Source organism: Piliocolobus tephrosceles, chromosome 11, assembly GCF_002776525.5.
Source record: "Piliocolobus tephrosceles isolate RC106 chromosome 11, ASM277652v3, whole genome shotgun sequence".
Taxonomy (NCBI): Eukaryota; Metazoa; Chordata; class Mammalia; order Primates; family Cercopithecidae; genus Piliocolobus; species Piliocolobus tephrosceles.
In genome coordinates, this window is record NC_045444.1 from 87768038 (window position 1) to 87782500 (window position 14463).

Here is a 14463-nt window from a genome sequence, read left to right on the forward strand (position 1 = left end):
ATAGCTTATATGTGAATATTATGCCATTAGATTTTGGTACATTCATGGGGTGGTGTGTGGGAGGCGGTCAGGGGATGCAGTCCTGGAACCAGTGCTCCATGGATATTAAGGGGTGATTGTATTTAATATAATGTTTATTTGAGGAGATTACATCTATAAGAATTTTCTCCCCCAAACTAATAATTCTTCTGTTAGGGAAATATAGATTTCTTCTAATTAACATGCAGTTACAGAATTGGAAAGAATACATGGAAGCCAGATTCATTATATGAAAGAACACATATATTCAAACTTTGGTAACTGCTGCTCCTTCAAATGAATATCATATTCAAAATGCAGGTCTGGAGTTTTACAATACCCCTAGTTAGTCCCATCCTAAATAGTCACATAGGGCAATGGAAGAAATAAAAAAGTTTCCTTTTCATCCAGATAAGCAAAATTAATTTCTGAATGACAAATTTTGACAGAATTGCATTTCAGGTATTTTATAATACCTTTTTTTTTTTTTTTTTTTTTTTTTTTTTGAGACGGAGTCTTGCTCTGTCGCCCAGGCTGGAGTGCAGTGGCCGGATCTCAGCTCACTGCAAGCTCCGCCTCCCAGGTTCAGGCCATTCTCCTGCCTCAGCCTCCCGAGTAGCTGGGACTACAGGCGCCGCCACCTTGCCCGGCTAGTTTTTTTTTTTTGTATTTTTAGTAGAGACGGGGTTTCACCGTGTTAGCCAGGATGGTCTCGATCTCCTGACCTCGTGATTCGCCCGTCTCGGCCTCCCAAAGTGCTGGGATTACAGGCTTGAGCCATCGCACCCGGCCTATAATACCATTTTTATTGTCACGAATCATTTTTGATATAAAGGGGGAAAGGATTTTATTTGGATATTGTTCCAATTCTTAAAATATTTATATGTGCACATGTATATTACACAAACAAAAAAAGACTAGGAGAAACCGTATGAAATGTTAACAGTGGGTCTCTGTGAGGTAGCGATAGAGGGATTCTTATGTATTTTTAAATGTTTTTATAATAAGAACATAGTACAGTTAAGAGTATGACCCTAGAGGGAAACTAAGTTCACATTCTACTTCCACTTCTTTTTGTTAATTGCATGCTTTTGGACAGGTTTTCTAACTTATTTTTAAGTGCTGTCCCCTGAAAAATGGGAATCATAATATCACATACTTTGTGAAGTGGTTGTGAGATTTAAATAGATAAAAGCACTAAGAACAGTGCTTTCACTAGTAAGCGCCCTTGAGTATTAGTTGCCATGACTGCCATTTTCATCATAAGGAAAAAAGGATTGTTTTTAAATGTCTTGTCTCTTGTGTGTTTTTCCTAGAAAGCCGTGATTCTCTCCCACTTTTTCCGGCATCCCAATATTACAACTTATTGGACAGTTTTCACTGTTGGCAGCTGGCTTTGGGTTATTTCTCCATTTATGGCCTATGGTAAGAATGCTGGTTTTAAATAATTTAGCCTAGATGTTATAATTATATAGATGAGTTGGGATTTTAGATTTATGATTTGCCACATTTAATTTATAAGTCTAATGACTGATTTTAGATTTCATGGTATATTTTTATATCTGGTGCATGTTGAATTTCAGTTTGCAGAAAAAAGTAAGAATTGGTATGATAATCAGTGAACCACCACTGCTTTTCCAAGAATTCTGTGCCTTTGCACAGGCTGTCTCTTCCCTTCAGCTTCCTACCCCTCTTTTAATGGAGACCCTACTGTTATTCTGCAGAAAGAAGTTGTTTTTCCACCTCTGCACCCCATCCTTGTCCCCGTTACACTGCATTGTAAACTATTTCACCGTGTTAGAAACATCTTTGTGTGTGCCCATCTCCCTCACTGCTGCTTGAGGGCCAGGATCATTTATATATTTTTTATTTATGGTGTCCCCAGGTGCTCACAAAGTACTTAGCACAAAGTAGTGTTCCATTATTGTGTTGAATAAATAATGAATGGATTCTGGAACTTTGATTTTTAGGACAACTTTTGTGAATTGCTTCTGGATTTAAGAATATATATATATATATATTTATATATATATATATATCTTAATACATATATATATATCTCCACACACAGAATGTATTTTTATTCAATAAATTGACAAATCATTAATTCTCTTTCCTAATCTCTAGAGTGTCATTAGAAAAAATTGTTTAAAGATTCTTGAAAGAAAATCATGTTTGTGTGGGAAAGTGTTGTTTGGGTTAGACTCCAAAAAGTAACAGATATGTTTGTGTTTATGGTTGAAGAGAACATTAAAACACAGCTGGAAGCAAAATCACTTTCAATGTTCATATAAGGATTTTAGAGGTTTCTTTCAGGTTCAGCAAGTCAACTCTTGAGGACCTATTTTCCTGAGGGAATGAGTGAAACTTTAATAAGAAACATTCTCTTTGGAGCAGTGAGAGGGTTGAACTATCTGCACCAAAATGGCTGTATTCACAGGTATTTACTTATTTGTATTTTACTAAATGAAATAATTTTACTGGAAGAACTCTCTGAAGGAGGTTTTAGGAAGGAGCAGTTGAATGTTAGGAAAGAGGGATAGGAAACTTGTAAGTGAAAATTGAGGGAGGAAGGGACCATTAGGTGCAATGGATTGCTTACATTTTATGTCCCTTCACCAAACATGTTCAGACCACATCCTCTGTGCCAAGCATTTCTTGGTGCTGGGGTGGAGTGCCTGCCCTCATGGAGCTCACAGTCTCAATCTAATGAGGATGTTCAGGAGATGAACTGTAGGAAATGGGATCCTAGTTAGCTGGGTGTTTTTCATTCTGTTTTTGTTTAAGCAAATGAAGAGCTTCATTATCTGCTTTCCATCTTATATTATGCATAAATTGGAATTAAGCTTTTCTTCGATTTCTTATTTTGAAGTACCTTGAGGTTATCATCCTAAATATCACTTCTCTTGTTACCAAAGTGTATATGCAAAAGTGATTGACTGAATGTTAAAAACAGTGCTGTTCTAAGATAGACTGCAACTTTATCTTACTTTTTAATTAAGTTACCTTTAAATAAGCTTGCTTTACTATTGTTTGTTTCAATCTCCTTAAAGCTTTTAGTCTTACTATTGTTTTTTCAGCAAAATTCTAGTTAACCAAGGATTTCCAACACACTATATTCTGGTTAACTGGGGTTTCATTATATGTCACCAGATGATTGGCCATCCTCCTCTGTTAAGCTTCCAAATTCAGTGTTTGGGATCAAAAAACAAGGCTCTTATAATTTATCTGACAATTAAAGGAAGTGTATAATTTTTTTTTATAAATGATGTATGAGAGACTTTTATTGGATAGTATTACATCTAGCTTTAAAACCTTATATTTCAAATATTGTTTGATTTTTTTTAGGTAACACTTCTTAGGTGTTTTGCAACAGCATTCAAAAATAGTGACATTGGCCAGGCATGGTGGCTCATGCCTGTAATCCCAGGACTTTAGGAGGCTGAGACGGGCAGATCACTTGAGGTCAGGAGTTTGAGACTAGCCTGGCCAAGATGGTGAAACCCTGTCTCTACTCAAAATACAAAAAAAAAAAAAAAAAAAAAGTAGCCAGGTGTGGTGGCACACACCTGCAGTCCCAGCTACTGAGGAGGCTGAGGCAGGAGAATCACTTGAACCCAGGAGGTGAAGGTTGCAGTGAGCTGAGGTCATGCCACTGCACTCCAGCCTGGGCCACAGAGTGAGACTCTTTCTCAAAAAAAAAAAAAGTGAAATTAATTATTTGATTCCATTCCTTGTTTGAAAAAATATTATCAGTTCTTTTTTTTTTTTTGAGACGGACAGAGTCTCGCTCTGTCCCCCAGGCTGGAGTGCAGTGGCGCAATCTTGGCTCATTGCAAGCTCTACCTCCTGGGTTCACGCCATTCTCCTGCCTCAGCCTCCCAAGTAGCTGGGACTACAGGCGCCCGCCACCATGCCCGGCTAAGTTTTTGTATTTTTAGTAGAGACGAGGTTTCACCATGTTATCCAGGATGGCCTCGATCTGACCTCATGATCTGCCCGCCTCAGCCTTCCAAAGTGTTGGGATTGAGCTCCCGGTGCTGCAGCTGTCTGGGCTGCTGCGCGCCGCCTCGGTGTCTGGGCAATCCATGGGCAAGAGCAAGGGCCATGATGACAGATTATGGCGAGGAACAGCGCAACGAGCTGGAGGCTCTGGAGTCCATCTACCCTGACTCCTTCACAGCTTGATTGCACATTGATCCAACCCTCCTAACTAGTCTTCCAAAATATAAATGGACTCTCCTGATACCACATTCTCCTTCAGTAGTTCTTCACTTGACAAGGTCCTGCTAAGTATTATCAGAAAATCCACCCAGCTTCACCATTACTGTGACATCTGAGGCTGGAGAAAATGATGAAACTGTCCAGACTACCCTCAAGTTTACATACAGTGAAAAATACCCAGATGAAGCTCCCCTTTATGAAATATTCTCCCAGGAAAACCTAGAAGATAATGATGTCTCAGACATTTTAAAATTACTAGCATTACAGGCTGAAGAAAATCTTGGTATGGTGATGATTTTTACTCTAGTGACAGCTGTGCAAGAAAAATTAAATGAAATAGTAGATCAGATAAAAACTAGAAGAGAAGAAGAAAAGAAACAAAAAGAAAAAGAAGCAGAAGAAGCTGAAAAGCAATTATTCCATGGTACTCCAGTTACAATTGAGAATTTCTTAAATTGGAAGGCCAAGTTTGATGCAGAACTCTTGGAAATTAAAAAGAAAAGGATGAAAGAAGAAGAACAAGCAGGAAAAAATAAATTAAGTGGGAAACAACTATTTGAAACGGACCATAATCTTGACACATCTGATATCCAGTTCTTGGAGGATGCTGGAAACAACGTGGAGGTAGATGAGTCTTTGTTCCAAGAAATGGATGACTTGGAGCTGGAGGATGATGAAGATGATCCAGACTATAATCCTGCTGACCCAGAGAGTGACTCAGCTGACTAATGAACTGTCCCCATCTGCAGAGAGGCTTGACTGCCACAGCATCTGTGGCTATGCTCAGAGGGTTTTGTTTTCCTTTCTTTTTTTCTAAGAAAAAATTATTTTCAGGAGAATATTCTTCTGATAGCTTTCATCATTGAACTTAATAAACTGACCTTAAAATTTCAAAAACAACAACAACAACAAAAAACAACAAAGTGTTGGGATTAGAGGCGTGAGCCACTGTGCCCGGCCATCAGTTCTTAACATGTAGCTTTCAATTATATATCTTTACTTGTGTTGGTGCTGTAGTAAGTAGTTGAAAGAATTCCTATTCCCTGAATATTTCCTGTGTAAACAGCAGTTTTGCAGTACTCTTTTGCAGTTTATACTGCTGTTTTATAAAGGGTATTTAATTTCCAAGAGAATATATGGATTTGTTCCTACCAGATTTTTATTCTTTCTTCATTGGCCAGTTTCCTATTACTTAGGATTGTTTCTCTTTGTTCCAGGAGTATTAAAGCCAGCCATATCCTCATTTCTGGTGATGGCCTAGTGACCCTCTCTGGCCTGTCCCATCTGCATAGTTTGGTTAAGCATGGACAGAGGCATACGGCTGTGTATGATTTCCCACAGTTCAGCACATCAGTGCAGCCGTGGCTGAGTCCAGAACTACTGAGACAGGTCAGGTGTGGCCGTTGCATTGGGTTTTCTGTGTCTCAAGTGTCTTCTGAGTTTGACTGAAGTACAGTTGTAACTTTATATGTGGATTGGTGAATGGCCTTCTGCAAGACTTTCTCTTTCTTGTCAAAATTAGGTTAGGAAATTAAATACCATATATTAAGTGTGTATTAAATACCATATATTGATTTGTCACTTATGGGTTTCTTTTCCATTATTGTTCACCATTCTTTATCAAAAAAGCACACATGTATAACTTTGGTTAACTTATTTGCACTAAAAGACTTCAAATTAATTGTGTCCTACAGGATTTACATGGGTATAATGTGAAGTCAGATATTTACAGTGTTGGGATTACAGCATGTGAATTAGCCAGTGGGCAGGTGCCTTTCCAGGACATGCATAGAACTCAGGTAAGTGCTGCTAAAATCCCTGAGCTACTTCCCTTTCATAAGATTGCTTACATTCTAGATAATTTCTGTTAAATACATTTGCTATAGACTCTTAGGAGCTTTATTGTTACTGTTTTAATATTTTGCCTGGAAAGTGTTGAAGGAAAGTTCTGTTTCTTTTAGATGCTGTTACAGAAACTGAAAGGTCCTCCTTACAGCCCATTGGATATCAGTATTTTCCCTCAATCAGAATCCAGAATGAAAAACTCCCGGTCAGGTGTAGACTCTGGGATTGGAGAAAGTGTGCTTGTCTCCAGTGGAACTCACACAGTAAATAGTGACCGATTACACACACCATCCTCAAAAACCTTCTCTCCTGCCTTCTTTAGCTTGGTACAGCTCTGTTTGCAACAAGATCCTGAGAAAAGGTAATATTGATCTCTTCTAAATACTGCAAAATGTACATGTTTTACATTTTATAGAAGCTTTGTAACATTGCCCTTCCAGGAGAATACAAATCTTTTATCAATGTTTTGATCAAAGTATTGTCTAATCTAGAAAATGTCAGTGCTAAGAACAACTAGTGGGAACAAGGAAATGAGAATACTGGATTCAAAATCAGAAGAGGCTGGGTGCGGTGGCTCACGCCTTAAATCCCAGCACTTTGGGAGGCCGAGGTGGGTGGATCGCCTGAGGTCAGGAGTTCAAGACCAGCCTGGCCAACATGGTGAAACCCCGTCTCTACTAAAAATACAAAAATTAGCCGGGTGTGGTGGCATGCACCTGTAGTCCCAGCTACTCGGGAGGCTGAGGGAGGAGAATTGCTTGAACCCAGTAAGCAGAGGTTACAGTGAGCCGAGATCACGCCACTGTACTGTAACCTAGGTGACAGAGTGAGACTGCATCTCAAAAGAAAAGAATCAGAAGAGTTGGGCTCCAGTCTCAGCTGTACCATTTTCTAACTGATTTTTACAAGAAAAATCAGAGTAAAAATCAGTTACTCTTTCTAGACATTAATTAGCACATTTATGTTGACTCTAAGCAGTATAAAAATGTGAATTGCTGCTACCCTACTAAGTTACTGTCAGTAAATACTGTGTCCAGTAGATGTTGAGTATGGATTAATTGAAGGGTACCTCTACAATTATTCCCTTTAGTCAAGGTTGTAGCTAAGAATTGGGCTTCTGATATATATTCTTTTTAATTTTTTCTTATTAGGTTTTATAGCTCTAAACCTAATTTCTAACATATTTATACACCTGAAATCTACATTCTAATATAAAGGTTTTTTTATAACTTTCTTAAAAATTTCAGGCCATCAGCAAGCAGTTTATTGTCCCATGTTTTCTTCAAACAGGTGAGCTGATCTATCATCCGTTGTCTCGATGTTTTTAATTACTATTAAAAAGTCACTTTATTTTGTTGGCTTGATGAGATATTTTGGTTACCAAAGTTCTTACTAATAACTCTGTTACAAAATAAAGTTAAAAACAAGAAAACTTTTGGTAGTTCAATTACAGACTTTCTAAAATACTTTCATTCTTCAAAACAAAATGAGTAAAAACAAAATGGACTATCATTACATGTTATTGATGCTTGGTGTATATTTTGATTAATTTAGAGCCATTTTCTATGTTGGCTAGAAATGATGAAAAGGCAAAGTAATTCTGATAAGAAGTCAGTTTATTTGGCTCTTCTTCCTGTTTTCAGATGACTAGAATCAAAGGCAGTTTTAGGGGGAATACCTGAAAACAATTTTAAACACATTTAACATAAATTCTTTAAAAGTTATTTATTGCTAACAAAACTGATGTATTGAAATGATGTATCAACAGCCTTATTTTGAGTTTCTTTAACAGATGAAAGAAGAAAGCCACGATTCAATACTTTCACTGTTGCCTCCTGCTTATAACAAGCCATCAATATCATTGCCTCCAGTGTTACCTTGGACTGAGCCAGAATGTGATTTTCCTGATGAAAAAGACTCATACTGGGAATTCTAGGGCTGCCAAATCATTTTATGTCCTATATACTTGACACTTTCTCCTTGCTGCTTTTTCTTCTGTATTGCTAGGTACAAATACCAGAATTATACTTGAAAATACAGTTGGTGCACTGGAGAATCTATTATTTAAACCACTCTGTTCAAAGGGGCATCAGTTTGTAGTCCCTCTGGTTCCCACAGAGTACTATGACAACTCCAAGGAAACATCAGAATTACTAATCTAGCGAGTGTCATTTATTCTGGAATTTTTTTCTAAGCTGTGACTAACTCTTTTTCTCTCTCAATATAATTTTTGAGCCAGTTAATTTTTTTCAGTATTTTGCTGTCCCTTGGGAATGGGCCCTCAGAGGACAGTGCTTCCAAGTACATCTTCTTCTCCCAGATTCTCTGGCCTTTTTAATGAGCTATTGTTAAACCAACAGGCTGGTTTATCTTACATCAGACCCTTTTCTGTAGAGGGAAAATGTTTGTGCTTTCCCTTTTTCTTCTGTTAATACTTATGGTAACATCTAACTGAACCTCACTCACATTAAATGATTCACTTGAAATATATACAGAAATTGTAATTTGCTTTTTTTTAAAAAGGGGGGCTAAAGTAACACTTTCCTACTTATGTAAATTATAGATCCTAAATTCATGCACCCCGTGGGAGCTCAATAAAGATTTACTGAATTGAGTTTATGCTTTTATTTATTTTCCTTGCATGGTTTGACAGAGCTAAAATACAGATTCTGATTTGTTTTGCCAAGAAAAGCCCTTTCTCAAGCAGATTCATTTACATAATCTATAATCAATCAACTGAGTATTCGATTAAATGGAGGCAGAAGGCATTCTGGCCTTTTGTATGGTTATTGCTCCTGTAGGAGGTACAACATGAGGACACAGAGGTCTTAATTAATATTTCCTAATTAGAAAAGAGACTCTACCATGTCTCAAACTATGTATTCAAAAAGAATACGTAGTTTGGAGGTGTGGTAAACTGGGACCTACTTCAGGTGATTTTCTTAATTTATACAATCTTATTTATATTACATTAAAAGTTATTTTAAAATGATTACTTCAGGACTAAAAAATTAAAAAGACAAATAATATACAAATCCATAGGCCATTTCAAGCACAATTATCTTCATGTTTATTGACTGGACCCGCTCAAGAATGAAGGTTTGGGTTACTCCATCCGTTAAGCCACCAAGACCCACCAAAGTGAAAGAATTTAAAATGGACGGTGGAAAAGGGAGAAGATGAAGACCACTGAGGCCCTAAGACCACCTCTAGTGGTAAGGGCTATAGTTCTTCCTACTAACCTCCTCCTTCTAAATTTCCCTCTGTAAGAGAGGCCCAGAGACCTTAGAGGTTCTTTCAAATCTGTGTGGAGGTTCTCCTGAATGTGTGTAGTTTAAAAATTGGACCATAAAGGGCATGAAATGGTGCTTCTCAGATCTCCTACTGTGGGATGTATTAGGGTACGCCAGAGAAGTAGCCAATAGAATGAATGTGCATATATATCTACATTTTATATATACACATATATAAATAGATTTATTATAAGGAATTGGTTCATGTGATTGTGGAGGCTGACAAGTCCAAAGATCTACCAGGTGAGTTAGCAAGCTGGACGTCCAGAAGAGCGGATGGTGTAGTTCTCATCCAAAGGCTGTCAGACTCAAGACCCAGGAAGAGTAAGTGTTTCAGTTTGAGTCCAAAGGCAGGAAAAAGCCAATGTCCCAGTTCAAATGCATTCAGGCAGGAGGAATTCTCTTTTACTTGGGGGAAGTTTAGCCTTTCTCTTCTATTCAGGTCTTCAATTGATTGGATGAGGTCCACTCATATTAGAGAATGCCATCTGCTTTACTTAGTCGACCAATTTAAATGTTAGTCTGATCCAGAAACACCCTGTGATGGTTAATATTGTCAACTTGATTGGATTGAAGGATGTCTAGATAGCTGATAACGCAGTGGTCCCAACTTTTTGGCACCAGTTTTGTGGTATACAGTTTCTCCATGGGGTGGGGGATAGTTTCAGGATGAAACTGTTCCATCTCAGGCATTAGATTATCATAAGGAGTGGCACAACCTAGATCGCTCGTGTGTGCAGTTCACAATAGGGTTGGTGCTCCTATGAGAATTTAATGTGGCCGCTGATCTGGCAGGAGGCAGAGCTCAGGCGGTAATGCTCACCCACCCTGCTGCTCACCTGCTGTGACGCTGGGTTCCTAACAGGCCACTGACTCGTATGGGTCCACAGAGCGGTTTGGGGACCCTTGTGGTAAAGTATTGTTTCTGGGTGTGTATGAGGGTTTTGCCAGAGGAGAGTGACATTTGAGTCAGTGGACTGGGAGAGGAAGACCCACCATCAATGTGGGTGGGCACCATGCAGTCAGCTGCTAAACAGCTAGAAGATGGCAGCCAGAAGAGGGATAACCTTGTTTGCTGAGCCTTGAGGATTTCATCTTTCTTCCGTGCTGGATGCTTCCTTCCATTCCTCCTGCCCTTAGACATCAGACTCTGGGTTCTTTGGCCTTTGGACTCTGGGAGTTGCACACGGGCCTCCTGGGGACTTTTGGGCCTTCAGCCACAGACTGAGGGCTACACTGTTGGCTTTGCTGCTTTTGAAGCTTTTGGACTTGGACGGAGCAACTGCTGGCTTCTTTCTTCCTCAGCTTGCAGATGGCCTACTGCAGGACTTCACCTTGTGATAGTGTGAGCCAATTCTCCCTAGTAAACTCCATTTCATATATTCATTACTTCTGCCCCTCTGGAGAACCCTAATACATATCCTCACGGAGACACTAAGAATAATGTTATTTTTTGTTTGTTTTTTTGAGATAGAGTCTTGCTCTGTCATCCAGGCTGGAGTGCAGTGGCATGATTTCAGCTCACTGTAACTTCTACCTCCCGGGTTCCAGTGAGTCTCCTGCATCAGCCTCCCAAGTAGCTGGGATTACAGGCTCCGGCCACCATGCCCAGCTCATTTTTGTATTTTTAGTAGAGATGGGGTTTCACCATGTTGGCCAGGCTAGTCTAGAACTCTTGACCCTGGACTCACAAAGTGCTGGGAGTACAGGCATTCAGAATAATGTTTGACTGAGTATCTGGGCACCTGTGCCCAGTACAGTTGACACACAAAACCAACCATCACATGGGTATCACCATGAGTGATGACTTCACCCTGTGAGTGCTTTCTTAAATTTTGTACCTTAGGCTCCTTGCTTGCTGTATTTCCAATGGCTGCTGTAACAAGTTGCCACAAACTTAGTGGCTTAAGCAACACAAATATTATTTTGAAGTTCTGGTACAGAAGTTTGAAATCAGTCTTACTGAGCTAAAATCAAGGTTTGGCAGGGTTCCTTTCCTTCTGGAGGCTCCAGAGGGGAATCTGTTTCCTTGGCCTTTTCAGTTTTTAGAAACTGTTCACATTCCTTGGCTCATGGCCCTGTTTGTCCATCTTCAAAGTCAGCAATTTGGGGCTGAATCCTCATTCTGCCATTTCTCTGGTTCTCCCTTTGATTCCATCTTCTACTTTTTAAAGACCCCTGTGATTATACTGGGCATAGCGAGATAATCTGGGATAGCTTCCCTGTCTACAGTCAGCTGATAAGCAACCTTAATTCTGTCTGCAATCATAGTTCCCTTTAGCCACATAACCTAACATATTAACAGGTTCTGGGCCTTAGGATATAGGCATCTTTTGGGGAACATTTTCCTACCTACCATACCTGCCTCATCCTATCCATAGCCCTGGCAGCAGGGATTGCAAGTCAAGCCCATTCCTGGGAGACAAAGGCCTTTCGTGATTAATGGCTTCGGCTGGAGCACTCCCCATCAGCCCGAGTGAAACTTATTTAGAATGACACTGCAGTCTAAGCCATTTCCTATTCTGCCTTTTTGTCTTCCTCCCTCTCTTCCACTTTGGTCAGACTTACATCATGGACAGCTCTCCCAGCCATTTTCTACTGCCTCCCTAGTTTTCCCTCCCAGACTTTTCCCCTCAAAACATCTGTTGCAGGTGGTATTAATTTCCTACCACGGCTGTGACAAATTACCACAAACCCAGTGGCTTAAAATAATGCACATTATTATCTGACAGTTCTGGAGGTCAGAAGTTTAAAATGGATTGGTAGCACTACACTCCTTCCGGAGTCTCTAGGGGAGATTCTGTTGCCTTCCCAGATTCTAGAGGCTTCCTACTTCCTTCCCTCATGGCACAGCACTTCTCCAACTTCTGCTTCTGCGGTCCCATCTCCTTCTCTGACTTTTGTGATTATATTGTGCCCACCCAGATAATTTGGGATAATTCCCCCCATCTCAACACCATTGGTTTAATCACAGTTGCAAAAATCTCTCATCACATAAGGTAACATTCACAGGTTTCTGGGATTAGGACATGGACACATTGGTAGGGGCCATGACTACCACACGTCTAATTTCATCTTGGTGTCTGCTTTTCAAAGGACCCAAACTAGCAGTCACTTTAGCTAAAATGCCCTCTTACGAGCTTCTATAGTACCTTCCCCAAAAAGCACTGACACAACTCTAATTACTTCTGTGTTTATGTTCCCGAAGGACTGTGGACTTCCTGAGAATATTGTCTTATTCACTGGTATATTTAAAAGTGTCTGGCGTATTGTAGATGTTTAATATTTACTGAATTCTTTCTTGAATTAAAGTATTTGAATTAAAAAAAAAAGACTTGTGAAAATGTAAGAGATTTCCATGGTAAGAAGTTTTAAATTCTTTGCTTGTCACAATATTGCCATTAAAAAGTTAATGTGGCAAAGAGATTTGAGATTTCTATCTAGTAAATATTTCGTCCTTTACTGCAAGCCAGATCAATGGTTTCCCTCATAAGTACTGTTGGCCAGTTGCCTATTAGCTCTCAGGTTCATTTCTCCACTCTCTCGCTGTTCTGCTTCACTAGGATCTACGTTTCCCATGTACCCGCAATCTCTGGTTTCCAATGAGGCAATAGTAGAAGATCAGAGAGCAGGACAAGAGAGGAGAAACATAGTATATCTCACCCTTTGCCCCACTCCCCTTCTGCTTCGAGTGTCCCCGGCAGTGGCGGTATCATCTTTGTCTCTAGCTTCAAGACTCTGGTAGCACCAGTTCCCCCTACTGTCCTTTCCATCCTAGTGGTGGTAGCACTTCCCACTCTTGCTAATCTCTGGGTTGCTTCAACATCCCTTTCTGCTTCTTAGCCTTGATTCCATCACCCACAAAACCAACTCCCTGTATTCCTTCTACCTGAAAGATCTAGAGTTGTGTTTTCCAGTTACAAGCTGACTGATACAAGTACTGACAACTTTGAGGATTACTGGAAATTCTTAGTCCCTAGAAAAAATTACTATCCTGATTATAACATTGAATGATCAGGAATTATGTTTTCCATCAACCAATTCTATTTAAACCCCATAGTCATTATAACTTCTGGTAGAAAAACAGAAACAAAAATTCTGTAAATCGAGTTTTGCTTTTCAAGAGTGGATCAAAGTTCAACAAGATCCAAATACTGTACTTACAATGAAACAGAACCAATTCTCAGAAGTCTGATTTAAATCCTATGTTGATTTAGCCAGATTGTATTTTATTCAGTTTCTACAATTTTATGCAGTTTCCCAAGTATGGTGGTACTAAGAGGCTCTTTCACAATTGTATGAGTAACTTAGAAAGTCACTGCTGTGTAAGAGATACTTCAGGAATTAACTATATTCTTATTTTTATTGTGTAAAAAAATGCAATATCAGATGATGTTAAAATGAATAAAAGTTCAGCTGGGTGTGGTGGCACATACCTATAAATCTCAGTTACTTGACAAGCTGAGGCGGGAGGATCATTTGAGCCCAGAGTTTGAGACCAACCTGGGCAACATAGCTAGAACTCTGTCCCAAAAAAGTTAATAAACAAGTATAAGGCCCAGAGAATTGCAAACTGTTGAATCTAGAAATATAACTAGAGCTGAAGAGTAAAAGTATATTGTTTGGACGAACGGAGGCAAGATGGTGCACTTCCGGGTTCTTCTTCACCACCAACTCTTCCCGCGCGCGCGAAAATGCAGCCGGCGCCCAGGGAGGGTGCAGACCAACTGGGCATGCGCCAGGTGACGTCAATCTGAAGAGACCAAGATTTACCTGGTCGCACCTGCGGAACGCCCCTGACACGCCCATGCCCCACCTATTGCCCTCCCACTCCTAGAAAAGCCGCTCTCCGCCATTGAGCCACGCGGCCCTCTCACAGCCCCAGTCCTGTTGGGATGTTGGGACTGTGGGAAGTCCGTCCGAGAGCCCCACGGGGGGACTCTGCCAGCCTCCTTCGCCGGAGGCCGACAGACTTCTCCCGCACACCTTAGGTTACTAAAATAAACCAGCAGTTTTGCTGTTACACTTGCCTACCCACTGGTTCTTTTGCGCCCGCTCGGCTGGTCTTAGAAAAAACAAATCA

The 14463-nt window shown here is 40.0% G+C and overlaps 1 protein-coding gene and 1 pseudogene across 4 annotated transcripts in view; both read left to right on the forward strand.

Annotated features, from left to right (window-relative positions):
• Positions 1-8701, forward strand: part of STRADB (STE20 related adaptor beta) — a 31958-nt gene extending 23257 nt beyond the window's left edge. For 2 of the 3 annotated variants that reach the window (XM_023218997.2, XM_023219002.1), the window contains 7 exons: positions 1335-1443; positions 2335-2458; positions 5460-5631; positions 5937-6041; positions 6204-6448; positions 7335-7377; positions 7880-8701. In XM_023218997.2, coding sequence (XP_023074765.1) covers positions 1335-1443; positions 2335-2458; positions 5460-5631; positions 5937-6041; positions 6204-6448; positions 7335-7377; positions 7880-8023 — 942 coding nt within the window. In that variant the 3' untranslated portion in view covers positions 8024-8701. Of the gene's footprint in view, positions 1-1334; positions 1444-2334; positions 2459-5459; positions 5632-5936; positions 6042-6203; positions 6449-7334; positions 7378-7855 lie in introns of all 3 variants that reach the window. The other variant, XM_023219011.2, reaches the window with a different exon arrangement.
• LOC111547298 lies at positions 4054-5139 on the forward strand (annotated as a pseudogene). Its single transcript, XR_002733083.2, has one exon. The product of XR_002733083.2 is annotated as an RWD domain-containing protein 1 pseudogene (transcript).
• Positions 8702-14463: the final 5762 nt, after the last annotated feature.